Below are 20,800 nucleotides of genomic sequence, written 5' to 3'. Positions count from 1 at the left end.
ACTTTTAGTGAATATTCAGAAATATACCAAAAAGTCCTAATAAAGCTGCTGTGCATTCTTCCACTATTATGGAACATGGATTTTTCAATCATCAATGACCATTCTTATCAGTAACTGATATGTCACATTCTACTGCAGCTCTCACACAAAGTATTAGCTGATTCCATAGTGGCAACATTCATGACAGCAAGGCTATGGTGATATAATGGTAACACATGTGAGAGTGGGACAAAACACCCGTATCCACTGAAAATACTCCAAAAGATTGACAAATACCTATGCCATATACTTTGCTTACCAAAGCAACAGACACAAAATGCTGGTGGAACTCAGCAAGCTAGGCAGCACCTGTGAAAGAGACTATTTACTCTTTTCCACAGATGCTGCCTGGCCTGCTGAGGTCCTCCAGTATTTTGTGTCTGTTGCTTTGGACCTCCAGCATCTGCAGATTTTCTCCTGTTGGTGAAATCGCTTAGCAAGTGCCTTCTGCTATTGGACACTGAAATCTTCTGAATGATTCTGAGCTACATATACAATCAGATATACTCAAAACTTATTAAAAAGCATTTCAAACTTCTAAACTATTAAGTATTTTAAATGTTTAAAAAGCTTTAAAAGTTTAAATGCCTAATATACTCAACATTAATAAATTTAAACAAACTTTACTGACTTTAGTCTTTGGCATTACTTTTTCATTCCAATGAATTTATAGAACAAAAAATAGAGAATGTAGAACAGTACCACACAAAATGTGGCCCCTCAGACACAATGATGTGCCAAATGAATTAAATTAGTAATCAAATGTGTAACTAAATTAATTCCTTCTACGTACACAAAGTCCATATCCTTCCATTTCCTGCATATTCATGTGTCTATCTAAGAACCCCTTGAATACTTTTATTGCATTTGCCTCCACCACCACCCGGGCAGAGTATCCTGGGCACCCACCAGTTAGCGGGTAACTGATTTGCCCTGCAAGCATACCAAATGCGTTCTTTATCACCATATCAACCTGTGCAGCCTCTTTCAGAGAGTTATAACTTTGAACCCCAAGATCTCTCTACGTATCAACACTGTTAAGAGTCTTGCCATTAACAGTGTACTGTCTCTTTATACTTGATCTCTCAAGGTGCAACACCACATTTAGCTGGGTTAAAGTCCATGTGCCATTTATCCACCCACATCTGCAAGTGGGTTATATCTCATTCTATCCTTTGTCGTTCTTCTACACTATCCACAACACCACCAATCTTCATTAAACTGAAACCTCACTAACTCATTCATCTATATTTTCATCCAGATTTTTTTTTATTTATATATACATATAAAATACTGTTAAACGCCTTTCTGAAATCCATGCAGACAACATTCAAAGATCTGCTTTCATCAATCACCTTTATTGTCTCTTTAAAAAAAATTAGGTTAGTAAGACATGTTTTGCTGCATACAAACATGTTGACTGTTCCTTACTAGGCTATGGTTTTCTAATTATTCATAAGTCCTATCTCTAAGAACCCTCTCCAGTAACTCCCCCACCACTGACATGAGACTCACCAATCTGTAATTTCCAGTATTATTCATGTTTCCCTTCCTGAATGGAGACACATTCTCCCTGTCTCCAGGCACTTAGCAGAGATATTCAACACTATAAAATATAGCTGCATTGTTAACCCACAACATGAAGACTTGCATGGAACTCACTAAGTTACTGATAATTACACATTAAAAAGGTTGGCAATTATAAAAGGAATTGCCAGTATTTCCCTGCAGAATTGGGATATTATAGAAATCATGGGAAACAATATAGCAGCATCATTATGAAAACAAGAGAGAGCGCAGATGCTAGAATCTGGAGCATCCTCGTGTATTGCCTGGGAGTACCCAGTTAAGAAGCTCAGGGTTAACCAATGCTTGAATGAAAAACCATCTGAGAATACCAGGTACAATAGCCTTGCTGCCTGGAGAGAGACAAAACCTAGCCAGCACACTAAATTTGGCAAAAATCTTAATCCTATTGCATATGCAAAAAGGCCTACAGCTTTTATATTTGCCGATGATTAATGTGAACATAATTTCATAATCAAATTCAAATTGCAAGCAAAACACCAACCTAATACTGTCAACGAAGCTTTACAGCTGCTGGTTCCAAACTGATTCTTGACTTCAAAAGTATATTCACCAGTGTCGTCATTAGAAACAGAAGAAATCTTTAGGCTGACCACATTATGCTCAATGCTGATCCTGTGTTTTCTACTGGACACCATTTCATTACCATCCTTAAAACATTTAACTGTTAGTTCTGGTGTACCAGTTACAGTACATTCCAGGTTTGCTGTATTTCCTGCTGTCACTCTGAGTGACTGTGCTTGCTCTGTGATTTTTGCTGGTTCTATGAGGGAAAAGAAATCTCTTCAATACATTGCTTGCATTAATTCATTTCAGTTGATGCATGGTTTAAAAAAATCTGAATCCACTATTAATTAAAATGGAGGCCAAACAATTAACTAACCTGCTACCAACAATGTGGCAAAACACTTCTCAGTTCCTGCATCATTCTTGACCTGGCATGTGTACTTCCCAGCAAGATTTTCTCCAACAGCATTTATTTGAAGAGTAGCAATATTATTCTCAAAAGACAAAGCAATATTACCATCCTCTTGGAGTTCACTTCTATCTTTCATCCAAGTTACGTAAATAGGCTTTGAGCCTTTTACTTGACATTGGAATACAACTGAATTACCTGACAATATAGTCATATTTTCAATCTTCTTTATAAATCTTGGGGGCTCTAATTTAAAACAAATAGTTATACAAAATGAGTTTTAATTTTAGCTTTTCATTATTGTGTATTAATGTTTTAATCTAAAAGGTAGGCTTTTTCCCATAAATAACTGAACATTGTTTCAAATTGCAGAAGCCAAATATGCTCCCAGAAACACATTAACTGACCTTTCAATCTGACTGTAGAACTGCATGAGCAACTTCCCACATCATTTTTTACAGTACACTTGTATTCGCCAATATCCGAAATATCAGGTGTTACAATGTAAAGACTGGCTAACAAATTGTCTGAGATCATTTTGTACTTTTTGCTGCGACGTATTTGTTTATTATCCTTATACCACGAAACTTCAAATGGAGTTGTACCAGTCATCTCACATTCAAGAGTAACATCGCTAGCTTTAATTATCTCAATAGGTTCAAGCTTCTTTGTAAATGAGGGAGGTTCTAAAGAGTAAAACATAACAATGTGGCTTAGAAAACAGTCATATGCCAAAGTTTTCAATCTCCCTTTAAGGTACTTTTTTTTTTACACACCTTTAACTTGAATCACAAAGTTGCAGCTGTTAATGCCAGCATCATTCTGGGCTTCGCAAGAATAATCCCCACTGTCTTCCACTCTTACATCGGCAATCTCAAGAACAGCCAATGAGTTTTGAAATGATATCCTATACTTGTCACTGGTTCTAATTTCCTGGTTATTTCTATACCATGTTACTGTGATTTCAGGTGTACCAGTAATTTTGCACTCAAAACGTGCAAATTCTCCTTGTTTCAGGGATGTTGACAAAGGTGGCGTTGTAACAAAGTTTGGAGGCTCTGAGAAATGAAATGTAGGAAACTTAAATATAGGAATGATGAAGACAAATTTGGCATAGTAAATAAGGTTAAGAAAAGAGAAGAAATAATAGCCTTTCGGTAAGAGTTACTCTTCTGCGAGTTTAAGAACGCAAAAGTATATCACAGTGTCAAAAACGACACACAACATTAAATTATAATTAAGATTAACAATAAACACAAACCTTTAATGAATACATTTGCAGTACTAATGACTGAACCAGCTTCATTAGTGAGTTGACAGCTGTAAATACCAGCATCAGAAATTTTGGTTGAAATTAGCTCGAGGAAGTATGTTGTTTCTTCATTCCAAATGGTACATCTTGGGGCAGGTTTCAGCTCCTTATTATCCTTAATCCACTTGACAAATAATGGAAGAGTTCCTTTCACAATGCTCTTAAGCTGTAGTGTAGAACCAAGTACAATCTCTTGGGACATCGGTTTTTCTATAAAGTTTGGTGGTTCTAAAATTCATTTGAGAAAAAGAATAGTTTTTAGTATTTTCAGAAGTAAAAATACTAAAACTTCTAAAATTAGTTATACTACTCCAGCTCTCTGTCATTGAAATAGATGACTTCAAAATATTTTAGGAAGTTTAAATAAATATAATTTATCTATATTGTTACAGAAAATTAAGAAAAATATAATATTGGGTGAAATTTTCCTGATATGGACCCTCACACCTAAGTTTCCATACTTATCCACTAGTACGATCTAGAACAGGGATACCCAACCTGAGGTCTGTGGCTCCTTGGTTAATGGTAGGGGTCCATGGCATTCCCTGGTCTGGAATGATAGCTAACAGTTATGCTTCAACAGGCAGCAAAGCCCAGTCTGCAACTCGGCCAGCTATAAAAGCTGTGCAGATGATTTTAATAACTTTAAGTTATTAAAACAATTAAGTTTAAAATATATTGCAATTAGAAGATTTAAGCAATAAATTAACAGCATTCAGCTAAAATTAAATAAGCAAGTTTAATCAAGGCCGATTTGCCTTCTAACCCAAAGGCTTACAAAGCCATTTGAAATCAATGGACTTCAAATCTTGTGTTCAGTCCAACCTCATATGGAGTCGAGAGGCAGAATGAACCCTACATTTGGACTTACCAGCACTTAATCAGATACTGGACCTTCTGCTATTAGCTAGCACCTTTTTAACCAGAAAATCAGTATTTGATGCATCTTTAAACAAAAGTGGATTAAGTATATCTTCAAACCTTTTATAATTAGGGATCCACTGCATTTACTACTTCCAGCAGCATTTGTTGCTTTGCAAGAGTAATTTCCACCATCTGTGATTTCAAGTTCATTAATCTCCAAAAATGCTGTATTTTCTTCAAAGGACATTTTGTATTTGTGATCAGCCATTATTTCTGTGTTATCTTTATACCAAGAAATGCTGATTGGAAGTGAACCAGATACTTTGCACTCCATGTGCATCAAAGCTCCCAATATATTATCCATTTTCTTTAAACTTTTTGTAAAAGATGGAGCAATTATTCGATCTATACAACACAGAACAAAAAAGAAAGCTTATCAGCGGAAACATCAAGAATAAGATTTTTAGTCATCCTCATCCATAGAAATTGGATGGTAATGGAATTAAAATGTAAGAGATGGAAGTGCTGCCACTTTCCATTTCTCTGGCAAAAGTAGATGATCTATCACTTAATGCAATGTAAATTCTGATTGCATTATATACCAGTACCTCAGTATAATACCATGGACTATTCAGCAGTAGATACATGCTCCACTCCATAACAACTGGATGATGAGACACTATCATAAAGGTACTGATGATTCTGTTCATAACCAATTGCGTATATTTAGAAGACAATATGTTGAATACATAACTTCAAGTTCAGAACACTTAAAATTATAATCTTCTTAGTCCAACTATGTTGTAATTATACCGTACCCTTTCAGCTACTGTTTTAATATATACCATCAATGGATTTAAGACATTACAATAAAACCAACCTAGTACTGTCAATGAAGTTGTGCAGCTGCTGTGTCCAAACTCATTCTGTACTTCAAAAGCATATTCTCCACTATCATCCTTATCAACAGAGTGTATCTTTAGGGCTGCCACTTTATTCACAAATGTCACTTTATATTTTCTACTGGATGTCAATTCTTCTTGATTCTTGAACCATCTAACTTTTAGTTCTGGAGTACCAGCAACAACACATTCCAAGATTGCCATTGTTCCTGAAGTTACACTTAAAGGCTCTGGTTTCTCTAGGATTTGTGCAGGTTCTGAAAGGAAAACCATATTTTCTCAATGGATTAAGTTAAAAAATAATGTTTTACCTCTTATTAATGAACAAATTACTGAGATTCACAAAGTGTATTATACCAACCTGTTACTGACAAGGTTGCAAAACACTTCTCAGTTCCTGCATCATTCCTAGCCTGACAGGTGTACTTTCCACTGTGATATGATTCAACAGAAACAATGTGCAGCACAGCAATACTGTCCTCAAAAGATATATTAATATTGTCATCTTCTCTGATTTCTTCTTTGTCCTTCATCCATGTGATAAATATGGGAGTTGAGCCTTCTATTTGGCTATTAAAAGTGGCAGAATTTCCAGATAATGTTGTAACATTTTCAATCCTTTTCACGAAGAAAGGTGGTTCTGGTTTAGAGTTAAGAATTGTATCAATTAGAGATAAGAATCAGACTCTCAGTAACTTTGTGATGCTACAGTCATAAACCCAAGTGAGAATGAATGGGATTACTGAAAATATCAAAAGAGATAAAGTGTGGTAACTGACCTTTTAATTTGACCACTGTAGCACAAGAACAACTTCCCACGTCATTTTTTACTTCACACCGGTATTCACCAGCATCTGAATTATCAATACTCTGAATAAAAAGACTTGTTAAAGATTTTCCAGTTGTCAGCTTGAATTTTATACTTGGCTGAATCTGCTTATTGTCCTTATACCAAGTGGCATCAAATGGACTTGAACCAGCAATTTCACATTCAAGACTGACATCATTTCCTTTCACTGTCTCCATAGGTTCCAGTTTCTTGCTAAAAGAAGGAGGTTCTTTGAAAAAGAGGAAGAACAAAAGTTAAGATACCAAGCAAAAAAGAAATATGACTAGAAAATAAGTTTTCAAAACTTCTTCATTAAAATCTATTAAGATTTTCAAAGAGGTAACTAAGAGAATTGATGAGAACAGGGGAGTTGGTTGATATTCTCTATATGGACTTAAGCAAGACCTTTGGCATGGTCCTATATGGAACACCAGTATGGAAGATTAGATCGCATGAAATCCTGGGTAAGTTAGCTAAGTGGATACATAATTGACTTGATGGTATGACGCAGGGGGTGACGATACAAATTAATTTTTTAAACCAAAGGCCTGTGACTAGTGTTAAACACTATGAATGGTGTTGCATCTATTGTTATTTGTCATTTATATAAACAATTTAGATGAGAATGCACAAGACATGGTCAGTAAGTCTGCAGATGACTTTAAATGGGTGGTATTGTAGACAGCGAAAAAGGTTATCAACTAGGTAACTAAATATGAGATATTTTGAGAAGTGAAATTTGAGTAGGACTTTCATGATAAACATTAGAACCCTAGTAGGTATTGTAGAAGAGGTACCAAGGAGTACATATACATTGTTACAGGGATGAGACATTTTCCATGTTAGTCTTCCTCAGTCAGGGCATTTGAGACAGGAATTGAAACAAAACATTGGTGAGGCTCTACCTGGAGTACTGTGTAGTTTAATGAACGATGTCATTAAGCTGGAAAGACTGCAAAGAAGAATGCTGTCAATACCTTAGGGCCTGACTTACAATAGAAGGAGAGATCTGCAGGCTAGGACTTTATTCCCTAAAGTGTAGGAAACTCAACAGTAACCTTATAGAGGTATATAAAATCATGATGGGTATAGATAGAGTGAACGTACATAGTCTTTTTCACAATAAAAGTGAATAAAAAACCATAGGACATAGATTTAAAATGAGAGGGGAAAGTTCTTAAAGAGCTTGAGGGGCAACCTTTTCACGCAGAGGGAAGTGTGTATATAGAATGAACTGCCAGAAGAAATGACTAAGGCAACAACATTTAAAGCTCCTGGACAGATACAGGGATAAGAAAAATTGAGAGGGGTGTGGGCATCTTGGTTGGTCAAATCGGTTATGGATGAGTCGAGCCAAAGGGTCTACTTCCGTGTTGCATTACTCTATAGCTCTATTACATTTTATGGTCACACACCTTTAACAGTAATTGTAACGCTGCAGTCGTCAAAGCCAGCTTCATTTTCTGCTCTACAAGTATATTGACCACTGTCTTCCACATTGACATTAGTAAGCTCAAGGACAGGTTTTGAATCAACAAATGATATCCTGAATTTGTCGCTTGGGAGAATTTCACTTTCTTGCTTGTACCAAGTTATTTTGATCTCAGGTGTACCAATTACTGAGCACTCAAGAGATGTTGAACTTCCTTTTTTCAATAATGTTATACGATCCGGCTTCTGAATGAAGCTTGGAGGCTCTATAAACCAAAATGTGATGAACAGAATGAGAAAAATTTCAAAAGATTTTATGCATACTGAATGAGGATTAGCAAGTCTTTAATTGTATTCACAAATATTCAGGCCACTTCATCGGCTACACCTGCTTGTTAATGCAAATATCTAATTAGCCAATCATGTGGCAGTAACTTAATGCATAAAAGCATGCAGAAATGGTCAAGAGGTTCTATTGTTGTTCAGACTAACACCAGAATGCGAAAGAAAAATGATCTAAGTGACTTTGACCATTGAATAATTGTTGATGCCAGACAGGAAAGTTTGAATATCTCAGAAACCACTGATCTCCTAGGATTTTCACACACAACAGAGAATTGTGCAAAAATCAAAAGACATCAAGCAAGTGACAGTTCTGTAGGCAAAAATGCCTTGTTAATGAGAAAGGTTAGAGAATGGCCAGACTGATCCAAGCCGACAGGAAAGCAAAAGCATCTCAAATAACCATGCATTACAATATGCACCACTTAACATCACTTATCATGTTTTTCCTCTGAATTCATTGAACATCTGATACTGCAATCCATCCATTGTGTTGCCAGTGTTCTCTCAAAAAACAATGGGAATTTTTATTTGCAAAACTATAATTTCTGTTATCTAAAATTAGTGATTAATAAAAATTGAGGACCATAAGAATTTTTTGAACGACTCTGCTCTGTGCAACTTTTCTTAGAGAAGTGGACCCACAGGACCAAAACATTTGGTCATACCTAGAGGGATCAAGGGGTCTTGTGGGAGGACAGGCTATGCATTATTTATTTATTTATTGCCATACAGCACGGAATAGGTTTGAGCCATGCTGCCTAGTAATCACCCGATTTAATCCTAGTCTAATCATGGGGCAATTTACAATGACCAATTAACCTACCAATTGGTAAGTCTTTGGAGGAAGCCCATGCAGTCACTGGGAGAACGTACAAACTCCTTACAGGCAATGGTGGGAAGTGAATCCAGGATGCCTGTTCTGTAAAGCATTGTGCTAACCACTAAGCTACTGTGCCACCCCAACACTGGAGTGCTTAATTACTGATACCTTTTCTATCCTATAATCATTATCCAACAAGGGAATAGCTGTACAAATAAGACATTCCTGACTGTTTTCCAGTGCCTTGCCTACTAAAAAGCTGGCTAAAATTCTGTAAATAGAAACTGATCTTACAAATTTCAAAGGTGCAAGCACTTTAGTTTGGCCATCGTGTCATATAACAGATGCAAATTGAATACAAATTTAGAATTTCATAAAAGAATTATGCTGTTATCTTACAATAAGTAAAATCAATGGAAGACATAATAGGGTAAAGTTTTCATACTTCTAACATAAGTAAGACAAAGTAATTAGTATTAATGTTGAAGGAAGCCTCAGATTGAAAGATGTTGTAGCAATGAGAAGAATTCTTCAAATAAAGATTGTTTTCAAACAGTTTACAATGCTACAGAGTCATTAGAAATAACACACCTTTGACAAAAAGATGTGCCACACATGTTTCACTGCCAACTTCATTGCTGACTCGACAAGTGTAGTCACCAGTATCAGAGATTTTTGCTGAATGGAGCTGTAGCATACTTGTTGAACCTTCTTTGGAAATGTAAAGTGAACTACTTGGCACCAGTTCCTTTTTGTCCTTGAACCATTTGATGGTTATTGGAGGAGTTCCACCAATAACACTCCTAAACTGTACTTTAGAACCAGGTACAACATCCTGGGACAAAGGTTTCACAGTAAAATAAGGAGGTTCTGAAAATTCAAGAGGAAGATGAATCATTATCACAAGAAAATTAAATGAAAATTGTACTTTTTCTGAAAATAAAACATTAAAATAAGAGAGCATAAATCTAATACATGCATTCTCAACATGTTTGTTAATTCAGTAAATTAAATGGAAGCCGCGGATAAAAGTTATGCTTTGGTTAACTGAAGGATATTAGTCAATCTAACTTTGAAGCAATTAATCAATTGAATGCAATATTTCGAACCTTTCACAGTTAAGACACCGATACTTTGATCAGTTCCAGCAGAATTTGTAGCTCTGCAAGTGTAGGTTCCACCATCTGTCATCTCTAGTTGATGAATCTCCAGCTGTGCAATGTTATCATAGTAAGAAAACTTATGCTTTTCATTAGATGTTAATTCTTCATTGTCCTTATACCAAAGTACAGTCATTGGAAGAGAACCAGAGATTTTGCATTCCATCTTAACAAAAGAAGTTTTGATGCCATCCGTATTTTTTAAGTTTCTTTTAAATGATGGTGGAACTATGCGATCTGTCCAACACATGGTAGAAAATCAAAGATTACTATTTCTTCCACAATCTTCTTTTAAATATTTCAGTAATCACAATAAAATGGAAGAGTAAAAATACCAACCCAATACTGTAATGGAAGCTTTGCAACTGCTGCTACCAACGTCATTCTCGACCTCACAGGTGTATTCACCACTATCCTCTTTCTCAGTAAAAGGAATCTTTAAACTAGTAATCTTATTTGCAACGCTGATTTTGTATTTTCTCCCAGTAAGCAATTCTGTGCCATTCTTAAACCATCTGGCTTTAATTTCTGGTGTTCCTGTAAAACTGCAGTCCAATGTTGCTGGCTCTCCTGCAGTTACACTAATAGAATCTGCTTTTTCTATAATACTTGCAGGTTCTGCGACAATAAAAAAAACTAATATCAGAGGACAAGAATATAAGAAACAATGGGAGCCTATTTAAGAGCATTCATTTTACTTCCCTTGAGCCAAGCTATCAAATCTAAAACCACATGTGGACAATCTCTGATCATAAACATTACTGCATCTCTTCATATACGCCTCATGTTCAGGAGAACTGATTAAATAAATATGTAATCAATTTGGTGATCATTCAATCCATCTATGAACCATTAGTGACTAAGTTTGTCGTAGCTATTCACACAAAGCTCCAAAGTACTCTGGAAGTCAGATACCAGCATATCTAGTGACTTCCTCAAATTCTTGACTCATTGTCAAATCCGGTGGCAAAGCAATGATCTGGAGAAATGGGAATGGGCACTTTCCAATGGTTCCTTTAATTCTATGCTAGGGCTAATTGGTTTGCAAAGGAGACCCAATTTATTTGAATCAATGCTGGTAAAAAAAAAATCAATAAAGGAAATGTTTGCATTACTTTAATACTTTCAAATTCTCTATGTGGATTTAATTTTTTGTTTAACTTCTAAAAGTTACAAATCTATTTTGACTAATTTTTAAGTGTCTCTTTCAGAGATACTGAAAGCCTTGGCTAGCTGCCAAAGGCTGTCAGGGTATTCAGAGAGGAAGGGGTAAATATCAAAGTGCATTGTTTTCTACACCCTTCAGAATTCATTAATTTTACAAAACAAGTTGCAAAATAATACAAAGTATCATGGCACCACTTTGCACAAGGAACAAGTGGTATTTTCTGAATACTGTTCACTGTCAAATTCATATAATACTTAAATTTATAGGTAGATAAAGTGATAGAGGGAACAACATAGAAAGAAAAAGAATGAATTAAGGACAAATTAAATAAGTAAAAATAAATGGAGACTGAAAGAAAGATGGGATTAAAAAAGTGATTAGAACTATATACAGAAAGCAACTGAAAGAAAATAAAAATGTTTGAAAATCTCAGAGTAATTTATTACCTGCTTATAATTTGATAGCTTCAATTGAACAATTACAAATCTCTTTCTGGGACAAAAGATTGAACTTTAAGCAGGAGAGTAAAGTTCCCACTTTTGCAAGGCTGGTGCAAATCCAGCAATTTGTGTTACTAGCAATTAATGGTGTATCACTGACCTAACACAAATCCCAGAATTTTTATGCAGCAGAAATGGTGGACACTAAAAAATCAAAACTCTAGCCCTAGGTTTAAGTTTAGGACCTTCTTTATAGGATAATCATTCCAGAAAATATTATGTTTTTATTGCCATTTAGGATCTTAAAAGCCCTTTCCAAAAATTAAAGTAACTCAAACATTTAAATCTGTTAATTAAAAGAAGTGACTGAAGGTTTAACACAGATGACAGCAATCTTTAAACCAACCTTTCACGATTAAATTTGCAACGCATTTTGTGATTCCTGCATCATTCTTTGCCTCACAAACAAACTTCCCACCATGATGTTTTTCAGCAGAAGCAATATGCAGTGTTGCTATATCATCTTCAAAAGATATTTTAATATTAGCATCTTCAGTAATATCATCTTTATCTTTTTGCCAGGTTATGGAAATTGGTCTTGAACCTTTCACAGCACATTGAAACATAGCAGATGTTCCCAAAAGCACTGTATTATTTTCAATCTTCTTGAGAAATGATGGTGGTTCTGTTGTTAAAACAGGACTCGCAGGTTAGTTAGTTCAAAGTCAAATTTTAACAAGAGAAAAACAAAATCAATTTTATTGTAATATTGTGGATGATAAATTCTTGCTAAAATTTAACTAACCTTTCAAAGCCACCACAGAACTACATGAACAACCTCCAACTTCATTTGACACCTTGCATTGATATTCACCAACATCCACAGTGTCAAATTTAAGAATATGTAAGTAAACAAAAGAGTTTTGACAGACCGCCTTGTATTTTTTGCTCGGTCTAATCTGTTTATTATCTTTATACCAAGAAACTTCAAAAGGTGCTGTACCAGCCAGTTCACATTCAAGTATAATGTTAGAGGCCTTAATCACCTCAAGATGTTCAAGTCTTTTTATGAATGATGGAGGATCTGCAAATAAATAAATAATAAATTCAATCTAAAATGCCATTTGACATTTAGATGCAAATTCATAAGATCGATAAATATGACTGTAGCCAAAGTCATAAAATTATGAGATTTGTTCACAGACCTTTAATTATTACAGTAACACTGCAACTCTCACTACCAACTTCATTCTTAGCTTCACAGGTGTATTCACCACTGTCTTCCACGGCACCATCAAGAATTTCAAGAACTGACACATTGTTAACAAATGAGATTTGGTATTTGTCACTGGGATGAACCCGCTTGTCTTTTCTATACCATGTAATTTTAATTTCAGGTGTGCCAGTAACTTCGCATTCAAATCGAGCTGAGTCACCAGTTTTCAGTAATTTTGTTGGTTCTAGTTTCCGGGAGAATGTTGGTGGTTCTATAAGAGTCAAGATGCCATGAAGAATAAATTTGAAAGATTTTTATAAAAACTAACAAAAATGCAATAAAGAGCATCTTTTCCACTCAGCTCCTCTTGTTACGAAGAGCATATCAAAGAGCATTAAAGATATTTTAATAAAATACAACTAAGCATTATAGATAAAAACAAAAAAAATCACCTTTAACAAAAAGATTTGTTGTACAGGAAATTGTTCCAGCATCATTACTGATTTCACAGATGTAATCATCCATATCAGATGGCTTCACTGAAAAAAGCTCAAGATAGGTTGTAGAAATATCCTTCATGATGAAACAGCTGCCACCAGTCACAAGCTCTGTGTTGCCCTTGAACCATTTCATTGACATTGGGGGTGTTCCGTTTACAACAGCCTTAAATTTCACAGTTGTACCCGGCAGAACTTTCTCTGATGCAGGCTTTACTATAAAGCTTGGAGGCTCTAAAAGACATTTTAAAAAATAGCACAATAATTCATAACAATTAAACATATCAAGTAAGTTTTCTCCACCTTCTCTGACGATGTACACGTCATAATTTCAGTAGTCAACTAGTACTTCAAATATTTGGGATCAGATAACTGAATACATTCTAACATTAAAAAGGCATAGTAGTCTGCCAAGTAGTTAACTAACAAACCAGAACATACAAGGAATAATTGCTAACTTGTACTTTGTAAGCTGATCTCCAAAGAATGAAGGTGACACCATTATGAAACAGAAGTGAGGTATAAGAGGGGGGAAAAAACTATAAGATGCTTATTTCCAATATTTGACTTGAATATTGTGCATATTGTTATTGAATAAAGGCAGGCAGCAGCTCTGCAAGGTGAACTACTATAACTGAATATTCTACTAATTGTCTCTATGATGCTTCATGCAAGTATTATGGATCATTGGATATAAAACTGAAAGATAACATAAATACTTCCTTGGCAGAGACACAGCAAGAGATGTTAAGAAAGCAAAAATGCTCCAAAATATTGCCATATTTCAACATATTTATCAATGAATATGTATTAAAATGAAAACAGTCTTGCAGAGGAACAAAACTACATTAGCAAATGACTTATGTCAAAATTAAGTTACTAATTCAAACCTTTTACGTTTAAAACTCCACTGCATTCATCACTTCCTGCAGCGTTAGTAGCTTTACAAGAGTAAGTTCCACCATCCATAATTTCTAATTGTTTAATCGTCAAAGCAGCAGTGTTGTCTTGACATGACATTGTGTACTTATCATTGGCCGATAACTCTTTGTCATCTTTATACCAAGAAACACCAACAGGGATAGAACCAGAGAATTTGCAATCCATATGAAAGGTCGCACCCAAATTGCTGGTCATTTTCCTCAGTTTTTTAGTGAAGGTTGGAGCAATCATACGATCTGTCCGAGGCAGAGCAACAAATCAATGATATTACTTGAATTAATCAAATTATGCTTAAATTATTGAAAGAAAGGGAGGTATAAATTATGTACTAACCCAATACTGTAATAAACGTTTTGCAGCTGCAACTCCCCACGTCATTTTTCACCTCGAAAGTATATTCACCACTATCCTCATTTTCTGCAGAAATAATTCTTAGGCTGGCAATTTTATTTAATAAACTTGTTTTATATTTCCTACTGGATATTAGCTCCTTCCCGTTCTTAAACCATTTAATTTTAAGTTCTGGTGTGCCAGTTATTACGAACTCCAAAGTTGCTGGGTCTCCAGCAGTCACACTAATTGGCTCTGCTTTTTCTACGATATTTGCTGGCTCTGTAGTGAAATGGAATGGTTAACATTAACAAAGCTTAGCAAAGCAAAATGCATTGTTTTATAAACCAGACCAATATATTGTCAAACTGACCTTTCACAGTTAATGTTGCTAGACATTTTTGACTTCCTGCATCATTTTCTGCATGACAAGTGTATCTGCCACTGCTGTTCATTTCTACAGCGGCAATGTGAAGAGTACCAATATTACTCTCAAAAGTCATTTTGACATTACTACTTTCTGTGATAACATCTTTATCTTTCAGCCAAGTTAAAGTGATTGGCACTGAGCCTTTTATGCTGCATTGAAACACTGCTGAACTTCCCAAAATTGCTGTTGCGCTTTCAATTTTCTTCACAAATGATGGCGGTTCTAATATAAAATAAAAATAGTGGGTTATACATTATCTGTCCATCTGTTAAATCTGTACATTATTGTGACATATTTCTCCCAGTTTCCACTGCGATTACTGACCTTTCATTTTCAAAGTTGCACCACAGAGACATTTTCCTACTTCATTAGACACTGTGCATTGATAATCACCAACATCTGAGAACTCAAAAAGACTAATGTGGAGATAAGCACGCATATTTTGGAAAATCATCTTGTACTTCTTACTAGATCGGATCAGCTTTTTGTCTTTGTGCCAAACAACTTCAAATGGAGTTGTACCCGTCAGCTCACATTCAAGAGTACAATTGAATCCTCTTACCACTTCAGTAGGATCAAATGTTTTGATAAAAGAGGGTGGTTCTAAAAAGGAATACATAAAAATGTTTTTCAAACTACCTGCTTTTCAAAAAGATTAAAAATACAAACAGTATGGATTTTTCAATAGCAGCAATGTGAAGAGTAGCAATTTCAATACTGTACAAACCTTTGATTGTAATGACAGAGCTACAGCTATCTGTACCAGCTTCATTTTGTGCTTCACACACATAATCCCCACTGTCTTCTACATTTAGATCATTAATCTCAAGATCAGCCGAAGAGTCAGTAAATGATATTGTGTATTTCTCCGAGGAATTGAGAATCTTATTGTTTTTGTACCAGGCAACATTAATTTCAGGTGATCCTTTCACTTGGCAATTCAAGTGTGCTGAATCACCTTTTTTCAACAGTATTGATGGTTCTGGCCTCCTGACGAATGAAGGTGGCTCTGAAGATAAGTTTAAAGAAAAATATTAAGAAATGCCAGAGTAAAAACTATTATGAAAAAGAACTAATATCCCAAGACAATTGTTAAAAGAAAGGTTACAACACATGAACTATTTTTCCTTGGTGATAATTAAAGAAAAAAAATCAAATTCTTTCTTTTCAAAGTAAACAGATAATAAATAAAGTTATTAAAAGGTTAAAGCTATAAAGCAGCAATTACATTGATAACATCTTTGGTTAACATGGCTTTGTTTTCATGTTATCATGTCATCAATAGAGACCTTGATTTAGTAACTGTATCCCATTTCAAATGACAAATTTTCTATATGTAATGTTTTCTGTTATGAAATAAAAGCAAAAAATAAACACAGCAAATCTGCTTCCCTATCACCATCAAATAAGATTTTCACAGAGGTTTTATGAATCTGAATTCCAGTGAAAAGAATGAAACTACAATTGTTGTTGCAAATTTTTTTACAATAGTTACAATTATAGTTTTGGTTTAAGATAACACTGGTGAAGTACAGCGACAACCTGCAGGCAGCAAACAAAACTATTAGCTACTTTATTAATTACTCTTTTTCTCTAAAACAATCTCTTCAATCCATAACATTTAACTTCCTTTTTGGAGATGAGATTTTGAACTGCCTGTTGACCTAGCATTTTTGGAGAGCGAACTGAAGTTTTGAAGGTCCAGGATGGTTGCAGTGAGGTGGGGTGGGGGGGGGGGGGGGCCAGGGTTCAAGAGCAAGGAATAAGCCAATGTACAGCCATTGCTGGAGTGGTCTATGAGAGCAAGCCTGGGCCCCACCACCCAACCCTGCTTTGCTAATGTTTGACTGATTGAAGTGCCAGGCTAGACTGGAAAGGTCAGCTATGGGCTGAATCCAGGGTCCCAGGCCTGACAATGCATCGAATCAACAGGGCCCATGCCCGAGAGTGAGAAACAACCGTTTGGAGGATTTTAAGCGACGGACTGGATTTAAAAGTTAAGACCATCAGGGCCGGTGTTCAGCTCACTGCCCGCGAGATTTATTCATTTGAACTGAGGCTATGGCCAGCAACTAATGCTCTGAATCAGCTGCAGTGCTGACTGGCTTCGTGGCTGTGGACTCAGTTTGATGAACTTCAGCTCTGAATGTTACTTCCTTACTTTTATTGCTTGCAGTTTTTTTCTGCACATTGAGTTTTTGATAGTCTTTCTTTTAATGGGTTCTTTTGGGTTTCTTTGTTTTGTGGTTGTCTGTAAGGAGACAAGTCATACCTTGCAAAGTTCATACTTTGAACTTTGAAGATAATTTTGCAATCAACTTATAAAAGCAAATACCTAGTTGAGTACCAATTCAATTAAAGTACATCTGTTCACCAGATGATTCCTGGTATAGAATTATTGTCTTACGAGAAGAGATTATGTAGTCTGGGCCTGTACCCTACAATTTACAAAAATAAATGATTTCATGAAGAATTCAAACTTCTTACAAAATTTGACAGGGCTAATGATGCCTGGTTTGGGTATCTAAAACAAGGGTCATAATAACTAGATCTGAGAAGAGAATACATTTCTTCATCCAGAGCATCTAGGATTCTCCACTGAAAAGAGCCATGAAGGGTCATTCCATAAGTATATTCAGGACAGAGATAAATTTTTTTCAGATATTAAATTAATAGATATAGGATAGAACAGGAAAACATTGTTGAGGTAAAAGACCAACCTTTATCACAATGAGTGGTTGAACAGATCCTAATTACTTGATCCTCTTTCTATTTCTTATACTCTCATTACTTTGTCAGTGTTTCTGATCATGTAACAAGGAAGAGGTTAATGTCCATTTTTTTGGACATTTTCTATCATAGGTGCATATGTAACACCCAACGTCTTTCATAGGATGACTAATAAACAACAATTAACATGAACCGCATAAAGGAGATAATAGGCTGATTATGAACAACTTGGTCAAAGAGTTGAGTTCTAACAAGTCTCCTTAAAGAAGAAAGCAAGTAAGGGAGACAAAGGACTATTCCAGAGCTTGATAGTAAAGGCAGGCCTACCTTAGGAAAGTAATTAAAATTAGGAATGCTTAGCAAGTCAAAATTGTAAGTGCAAAATTATCTCAGAGGCTTGATGAGCTCAGGGAGATAGGAGGAATTATCAAGGGACCTGAAGTAAGAATTACAATTTCAAAAGTGAAGTGTTGCTTAACCAGAAACAAATGAGCAACAGAGCAATCAGTGAAGGGAACTGAGTAAAACTTCAGTTACTATCAAGCATTTCAGTTGACTTCAAATGGGGGGAAATATCAGGGAGTCTAGCAGAAGTCCTTTGGAAAAGGATCGCCAGAGGTTACAAACTCAAGATGAGATACAGTTACAAGAGTCAGCTGCTTTAGAAAACCTACTTTACTCATGATATTTTAATTAAATCACCGTATCAGAACTACAAATGAATAAATGTAAAATACAGAAACTATGATTAAAGTATTTCTCAGCATAGCACAATCACAAATCAGTCAATGCTATTGCCTCTCTTGTGCATTGACCAAGGTTCCTCCTGAAATCCAATGCAGTCTATTTTGAGCTTGCATTTTCTCTCTGTGATTCTGTGGGTTTGCTCCAGGTGTTCCAGTTGTTATGATACCAGCCCCCTCCTTTGTGAGAATTGCAAGAGCCCTAGTGAAAGGGGGGTCAATGACCCGAGAGAGAGAGCAAGAGAGAGAGAGAGACATGCCGAATGGACACAGGAAATGGAAAGACAGCGACGTGCTGGATACCGCATTCCACTGGGACAAAAGCTGGCGACTGTGGCATTGTTCTCAGGAGACACCTGGGAACTGCAGACGTGCCAACTCGCAGGGACATTGTAAAGCCCTCGGGCAAAGTGGGCTGGTTGAGAGAGAGATTGCATCACCTGCAACCTGATTGACACCTGAGATCCCGTGAGGCAGTATAAAGAAGGGTCTGAAAGAGGACGACCCTCAGACGCACCAAGGAGACACCAAGAAGCACGATACCGCTTCCCGTGGGAACGGGAAGCCATTTTGAAGGAAGCCACGTGCGTTAAATTCCGAATGCGGAGTTTGTGGCTAGAACCAACGGAAGATCGCTCCCCTGATTCCACGGATGTTTTGGGCAAGTTTTTCCGTTTATCTCTCTCTCTCTCCAACACGTGAAACCAAAAGGGAAAAGCCTGCAGACTTCAGAGTGACTCTTTATATTTCCAATTGGACTCAGTATTATACCCTAGACAACGAAAGAGCTTATTTCTGAGTGATTATTAATGTACCTGCGTTTTAGATTGAGTATTGACGCATGTTATCTGAATGTTTGTATTAACCTTAATTTTTGTGCCCCTTTATTAATAAAACTTTTGAAAATAGTACCATTGGACTTCAACTGACATATCTATCTTTGCTGGTAAGTGAAACCAGTTACTGGTTTCATAACACAGTTTCCTCCCAGAAACCCAAAAATATTCTGGCTTATAGTTTTTTTTTGGCTACATTAAACTACTCCAACAAAAGGTAAATGGCAGGAGCTCAGATAGAGTTGATAGACATATAGGAGTGGGTTACAGGTAAGTGTAGAAATACATTGATCAGATTGCTCCAAGAGCCCACATGGGCCAAATAGCCCACCCTTATGTCATAAGAATTTTTTTTTTTAAATACAGCAAGAGACATTGTCTATAATGGAACCTGCAAAAAATATTTTTAGCTTTATATAGGGAACTGCAAGTACTGCTTAAAAACAGCTTGTGATTTACAATATTTCTTACCTTTAACTGTTAATAGCGCTGAGCAGGAATCACTTCCAGCCTCATTGGAAGCTATGCATTCATAACTCCCAGCATCTTTCAATTTAGCTTTCAGGATTTCCAAAACTGCTACTTTGTCTTCAAATATAATTCTATAATATTTGCTGGAATGAAGTGCTAATCCATCTTTTTTCCATGAAATTGTTACTGCTGTGTCTTCATCTACTTGACATTCAAGACGTACACTATTGTTAATTACAGTCTGTGTAGATTCAAGGCTCCTAGTGAAATATGGTTTGTCAAGGACGATTAGATCGGCATAACAGATATCAGTGCCACAGTCATTGGTAATTTTGCAAGAATAGTTGCCTTTGTTCTGAACATTTAAGTTATTGAATTCTAAAGCACGTTTGTTGCCTTTGGCTGATACTGTATAGTTCTCCTCATCTGTAATATTAATACCATTCTTCTGCCAAACTGTATGGATCACAGGTGACCCAGCTACTGTGCACTCAAGTCTTGCAGTTTTACCTACAAATGTTGTTACTGATGCCAGTCTTGTTACAAAGCTTGGTGGGGTCAGCTCTGCAAAATAAACATCTGGGTTGAGTATTGTCATTTACTGAAGGAATTAAACTTTAAGAGAATAATTAAGAACTGGTACATTGTCCTATCTCCTTAAGAGAAAGAGAACTGCTGATGTTTTAATGTATTTGTTATATAATTTATAGATCTTACCAAATTAAACAAAATATTTTTTTCAAACAATTTTGTCTAGTTATCAAAACAGCTTTAAATGGCAAAGATCTGTAT

The 20,800-nt window shown here is 35.9% G+C and overlaps 1 protein-coding gene across 3 annotated transcripts in view; it reads right to left on the bottom strand.

Annotated features, from left to right (window-relative positions):
- Positions 1–20,800, bottom strand: part of ttn.2 (titin, tandem duplicate 2) — a 340,760-nt gene that overhangs the window by 235,718 nt on the left and 84,242 nt on the right. For all 3 annotated transcript variants that reach the window (XM_073047117.1, XM_073047118.1, XM_073047119.1), the window contains 23 exons: positions 20,009–20,572; positions 15,956–16,237; positions 15,553–15,831; positions 15,172–15,450; positions 14,802–15,080; positions 14,417–14,704; positions 13,482–13,760; positions 13,019–13,300; positions 12,619–12,897; positions 12,220–12,498; positions 10,545–10,823; positions 10,155–10,442; positions 9,637–9,915; positions 7,865–8,146; positions 6,400–6,678; positions 5,982–6,260; positions 5,599–5,877; positions 4,836–5,123; positions 3,804–4,082; positions 3,319–3,600; positions 2,950–3,228; positions 2,510–2,788; positions 2,111–2,389 (listed from right to left, as the gene is read on the bottom strand). In XM_073047117.1, coding sequence (XP_072903218.1) covers positions 2,111–2,389; positions 2,510–2,788; positions 2,950–3,228; positions 3,319–3,600; positions 3,804–4,082; positions 4,836–5,123; positions 5,599–5,877; positions 5,982–6,260; positions 6,400–6,678; positions 7,865–8,146; positions 9,637–9,915; positions 10,155–10,442; positions 10,545–10,823; positions 12,220–12,498; positions 12,619–12,897; positions 13,019–13,300; positions 13,482–13,760; positions 14,417–14,704; positions 14,802–15,080; positions 15,172–15,450; positions 15,553–15,831; positions 15,956–16,237; positions 20,009–20,572 — 6,741 coding nt within the window. The remainder of the gene's footprint in view (positions 1–2,110; positions 2,390–2,509; positions 2,789–2,949; positions 3,229–3,318; positions 3,601–3,803; positions 4,083–4,835; positions 5,124–5,598; positions 5,878–5,981; positions 6,261–6,399; positions 6,679–7,864; positions 8,147–9,636; positions 9,916–10,154; positions 10,443–10,544; positions 10,824–12,219; positions 12,499–12,618; positions 12,898–13,018; positions 13,301–13,481; positions 13,761–14,416; positions 14,705–14,801; positions 15,081–15,171; positions 15,451–15,552; positions 15,832–15,955; positions 16,238–20,008; positions 20,573–20,800) is intronic.

This window comes from Hemitrygon akajei, chromosome 5 (genome assembly GCF_048418815.1).
Source record: "Hemitrygon akajei chromosome 5, sHemAka1.3, whole genome shotgun sequence".
NCBI classification, from domain to species: domain Eukaryota; kingdom Metazoa; phylum Chordata; class Chondrichthyes; order Myliobatiformes; family Dasyatidae; genus Hemitrygon; species Hemitrygon akajei.
The sequence above is the reverse complement of the archived record's forward strand: the minus strand, read 5'-3'. Positions and strand labels throughout refer to the sequence as shown.